This window comes from Asparagus officinalis, chromosome 1 (assembly GCF_001876935.1).
Source record: "Asparagus officinalis chromosome 1, Aspof.V1, whole genome shotgun sequence".
Lineage (NCBI taxonomy): Eukaryota > Viridiplantae > Streptophyta > Magnoliopsida > Asparagales > Asparagaceae > Asparagus > Asparagus officinalis.
In genome coordinates, this window is record NC_033794.1 from 13,277,658 (window position 1) to 13,280,848 (window position 3,191).

General features: G+C 35.2%; 2 protein-coding genes across 7 annotated transcripts in view; one reads left to right on the top strand and one right to left on the bottom strand.

The window, feature by feature from the left end:
• On the top strand, nucleotides 303–2,189 carry LOC109850769. The gene is made up of 4 exons (XM_020420843.1): nucleotides 303–573; nucleotides 768–838; nucleotides 979–1,114; nucleotides 1,820–2,189. The coding sequence occupies exons 1-4, from the start codon at nucleotides 420–422 to the stop codon at nucleotides 1,876–1,878; spliced, it is 420 nt and encodes a 139-aa protein (XP_020276432.1). The 5' UTR covers nucleotides 303–419; the 3' UTR covers nucleotides 1,879–2,189.
• The window catches only part of LOC109850731 (mediator of RNA polymerase II transcription subunit 15a-like), a 10,184-nt gene continuing 9,150 nt past the window's right edge, over nucleotides 2,158–3,191 (bottom strand). For all 6 annotated transcript variants that reach the window (XM_020420812.1, XM_020420820.1, XM_020420800.1 and 3 more), the window contains one exon: nucleotides 2,158–2,725. In XM_020420812.1, the coding sequence (XP_020276401.1) occupies nucleotides 2,521–2,725 (205 nt within the window). In that variant the 3' untranslated portion in view covers nucleotides 2,158–2,520. The remainder of the gene's footprint in view (nucleotides 2,726–3,191) is intronic.

Sequence of the window (3,191 nt, forward strand, 5' to 3'; positions counted from 1 at the left end):
AGCTAGCATCTTCCCTTCTAACTTTTCATTTCTCTTCTAATTCCTCCATTCTCAGTCCTATTCTACCTCAAATCAATTACTCATCTAGTTTTCGCAACTCCAACAAATTTGGTATCAGAGCCATCCTGTTCTATCTCAAATCAATCTTGAAAGTCTTTAGCCTTTCACTACCATTTTCCGATCTGTTTAGGATATGATATCCGACAAGTTATTATCTAATGGATGCTGGGTTTTGGGTTTGTGGGGAAAAAATAAGTTCAGGGGGTTTTGTAAAATTTACCTAATAACTAACCGTCAACTAACAGAGTCAAACTGATCTCTCCAAAATCAAAAGGCCCTTCTTCAACTCTCTCAACTCGTCTCCTTCCTCTTTCCACTGAAGGGTTAGGGTTAGGGTTTCCATTTTGGGAAAAAATTTAATGGAAGTTCCCCAATCATGGAAGTCGAAGCTATCATACAAGAACGCCACCATCCTCGTCTGCTTCTTGAATCTCGTCGCCGCCCTCATCCTCCTCCATGGCTTCTTCTCTGGATCCGATCGAAGAAGCGCCCAATTTTCCCAATCTGATCCCTGTAATCTTTCTCCACCCTCTCAATTTCAGTACTTGTTGTCAATAAATTTCTTTTTTTTTTGAGAATTTGATGATTTTATATTTTTTTTATTTTTTTTTTGGGTGGTGTTCTTATGTTCTCAAATTAGTTCAATCGAAATGGAAGAAATAGTAGAGAAATACGAAATATTTAATAAAATTAGTTTATTTGTGCAGCACAAATTAAGTATTTACTGGAGTCTGAAGAGATGCGGCGTGCGATGGAGCCCTCTGAATTAATCAAAAGAGTAAGTATAATGCCATGAAAATATGATAATTATGTGAATAGAACGAAGGCCATTCTGATTAATTATTATGGTTTGTGCCATTTTTCTTAATAAACATATTTATTTGTTTTAATTTTTGGCATATTGATGGAAAATTTCAGATTAAGGAAATCGAGCGAGAAGCTTATAATGAACCAGAGCCTGAGATAAAGCAAGTACCGAAGCAGAAGGCAGCAGTTGATTTATCCAAAAGGTTAAAAGATTCAAGGGCGATGAACGATGCCAACAGTCAAAGAGGTGACTATCTGATGCTAATTAATTTATCTTTAAATTATTGAAAGAGGACTTGATTATATAGGAAAAACTATGTTAATATCTTTATTTTGTTACAGATAAAAAATTTATGTGAAGATTTTAAGAAATAGGAGCAGCCTTTTTCGTTGAAAAATATCAGTGTTAAGGATATTATAAATAATTTAAAAAAAATCATATACTGAGAATGGCCTTGTCTTTTGTATTTTACTTCGTGATATTTGCTTCCACCATATTTGATTATAAACCCAGTTTAGTTAGGAACATAAAATTTGATTTCTAACAGATTCTGTGATTATCTGGAATCAAGCATCACAACATCACTAGACTTGGATTGTAAGAACATGTATATTTCCATTTCCAATCCCACGAACTGTAAAATTAACTTCGTGAATGATAGGCTTTCATGGTGCACAAATATCCATCTCCAGATTTCTCTTGACTACAACTTTTTGCCTTTTCTTCTCCTTTGACATCAGTCTTTAGTGTTTATTTTTTTACCATTTAATATCATTTTATGTATTTATTTATTTTGTTACCTGAAATTGCTCTTGAGGATACTCAATGAGGACTATCAACGTCGTCTCATGATTTCCATGACAATTGAAGCCTTTTTGTGGAAATTCTTTCTAATAGTAGTGATAATTCTTACTTTCACGTTCAAATGATTGATTTATTTTATGCACTCAGCTCTTGAAGAATGGCGTAAAAGAAAGATGGAGAGAGCAAGACAACGCGAAGTTGGATAGGATGGGACCGTCGTGTCTCAAGTGTAGGCCTGTCTCAGCTCTTATCAGGCTATAGTTTTGCTTTACACCATATAGAAACTTGCAAGTTTGTATCTTTGCATGTCTCTGGCAGTGAAATTATCATTTTGTCACACCCAAAATTGCTGTAGGAGCACCATTTGAAGATGTATTCTCATGCTGTGTGATTAGGTTATTAAAAAGCTACGTAGTCTGAGCAATATCTGCGTGTCCAGAATAGAAATAGGCATGTTCAAAGCTGGACCAGCAATAAGATGGATGTATAAAGATGGATATATAACCCTTTTTAAGTTCTTTTGGTGTATTTACTGGATTTCTCGCAACTCATAAGCAACAAAAAGAAATAGAAAGGAAAATTTTCATCTTGCTTCTTGGCGAACTAGGGTATAAACTGAGTTACTAGCAGGGATTGGTAGAATTTGTCACAAAGAGTAGAAGTGTATTTGATGTATCATCGCTACAAAATTCATGCAACAATACCCTGCGTTCACTTCATGTATGTCTCCGGTTGTATATGAGTGCCAGCCTCTTTGTCGACTGGCGAGTCTTTGCTGCTGTGTGTATTGTGAATGATATATTTACTTGTAAAGTTGTGATTGCCAAGATGTGCTTCCATCATGGTGATCAAGCGGCAATCCTATTTTCCCATGAACCATAAGTGGAACTAAAGCTTCCTCCTCCAGTTTGCTGAGCATATTCTAAGATGACTTCCTGAGAACAAATATCCCATGTTTTTGCCATCTCTTCAAGTGACATTGGTTGTGTTGAGTTCCGGAGAGAAATACTGAACTTTGACTTTGCCTTGGTTGAAAGATCTTCAAAGCCATTACTGTGAATTCAATATGACATGCGGAAAGTAACTTGTTAGATCCATAAAATGTTAACTGTAGCATGGAAAATTAAACAGTAATTCACAAAAACGCCTGAACTTGGAGGTTATGGACAATAGCATGAACTTTACAAATCATAGAAAACCTCCAAACTTTCCATACTATAATAAACCTGTCTGGAACTGTTGGAAATTCTCATAACTGTTTAAAGGGGGAGAGTAAAAAGTCTAAACTGTCCGTTTGACTTTTTACCTACAGTTTCCGTAAAGGATCATTTATTTAAATTATATTTTGCCGGTAGGGGTAAAATTGGACAAAAGTTGTCCGATGTGAAGCACATTAAGCTCAGGGTTTTTTTAATTATGATTTATGAAGTTTATGGATATTTCAAAAAATTATTCCAAAAAAACCCAAAAACACATTAAGCTCAGGGTTAGGGGTATTCCCAAAAAAACCAAAAGTTCC

What these genes read in the sequence shown, in the direction of transcription:
- LOC109850769 (XM_020420843.1), top strand. Translation starts at nt 420, where the DNA reads ATGGAAGTTCCCCAATCATGGAAGTCGAAGCTATCATACAAGAACGCC. An exon ending in ATTTTCCCAATCTGATCCCT is followed by an intron (nt 574 to 767) that starts GTAATCTTTCTC and finishes TTATTTGTGCAG; the next exon opens with CACAAATTAAGTATTTACTG. An exon ending in CCTCTGAATTAATCAAAAGA is followed by an intron (nt 839 to 978) that starts GTAAGTATAATG and finishes GGAAAATTTCAG; the next exon opens with ATTAAGGAAATCGAGCGAGA.